This window comes from Sinocyclocheilus grahami, unplaced genomic scaffold, assembly GCF_001515645.1.
Source record: "Sinocyclocheilus grahami isolate Dianchi unplaced genomic scaffold, SAMN03320097.WGS_v1.1 scaffold3494.1, whole genome shotgun sequence".
NCBI classification, from domain to species: domain Eukaryota; kingdom Metazoa; phylum Chordata; class Actinopteri; order Cypriniformes; family Cyprinidae; genus Sinocyclocheilus; species Sinocyclocheilus grahami.
The window spans coordinates 1-836 of NW_015508613.1; the positions used below are offsets into that span (position 1 = coordinate 1).

At 35.8% G+C, this 836-nt stretch overlaps 1 protein-coding gene across 1 annotated transcript in view; it reads right to left on the reverse strand.

Annotated features, from left to right (window-relative positions):
* Positions 1–23: 23 nt before the first annotated feature.
* The window catches only part of LOC107576318 (myocardial zonula adherens protein-like), a gene marked incomplete at its 3' end in the record, with an annotated part of 9,654 nt that continues 8,841 nt past the window's right edge, over positions 24–836 (reverse strand). The window contains exons 6-7 of the mRNA XM_016262516.1: positions 653–745; positions 24–55 (exon numbers count right to left, since the gene is read on the reverse strand). Coding sequence (XP_016118002.1) covers positions 24–55; positions 653–745 — 125 coding nt within the window. The remainder of the gene's footprint in view (positions 56–652; positions 746–836) is intronic.

Sequence of the window (836 nt, forward strand, 5' to 3'; positions counted from 1 at the left end):
CAAAATCACACAGAAACGTGTACCTCGTTACTAGGAGAGCATCGAATCCTCCAGACTGCAAATCAGGCCAAAGTCATTTGTGCAAAAGTCATGTAGTTTACTCAGAGCACTTCAGTATTAATATTACTGTGATAATTTGCAGGGTTTGTCTTATCTCTGAGCTAAATTCTAAGGCCCAGTTTCACAAACGCGGGCTTAGCTTAAGCCAGGACTAGGCCTTAGTTAAATTAAGATATTTAAGCAACTTTCACAAAAATGCCTTAGAAGAAAACATTACAGGAGTGCATCTTGACACAGAACAATGACACTGACATATTTTAAGATATGTCAGAGCTAGATATTTTCAGTAGAGACAGCTCAAACATGCATTTTAGTCTGGGACTAGCCTAAGCCTTGTCTGTGAAACTGGGGGTAAATGTATTTTTGTAATTATTATTAGTACATTTTTATTTTGTAGAATTTGTTTTATTTATTTTAAATGAGAAAATAATTTCAGATCAATATTTTTTTATATATTTTTTTTGATGAATAGCTGTGTAATATGCAATGTCAGTCAGCCTGTCATTATTTCATAATAAAACCCAACAGGATGGTCAGGGTGACTGGTCCATTATTCCTTCCTTAAACATTTGTCATGCTGTGTTTTGCTCACCTTTAATTCCTGAGTTAATTTTTGCACTGATTGTTGCATCCCTCCAAACTGGCCATACATCCGCTCTCTGACTTTCTCCAAAGAGTCACGTACCTTTGAGAAAAGAAGGATGGTTTTAAGTTATCTGCTTGCTGAATAGCATCAAATACAGTGGGGGAAAAAAGTATTTAGTCAGCCACCAATT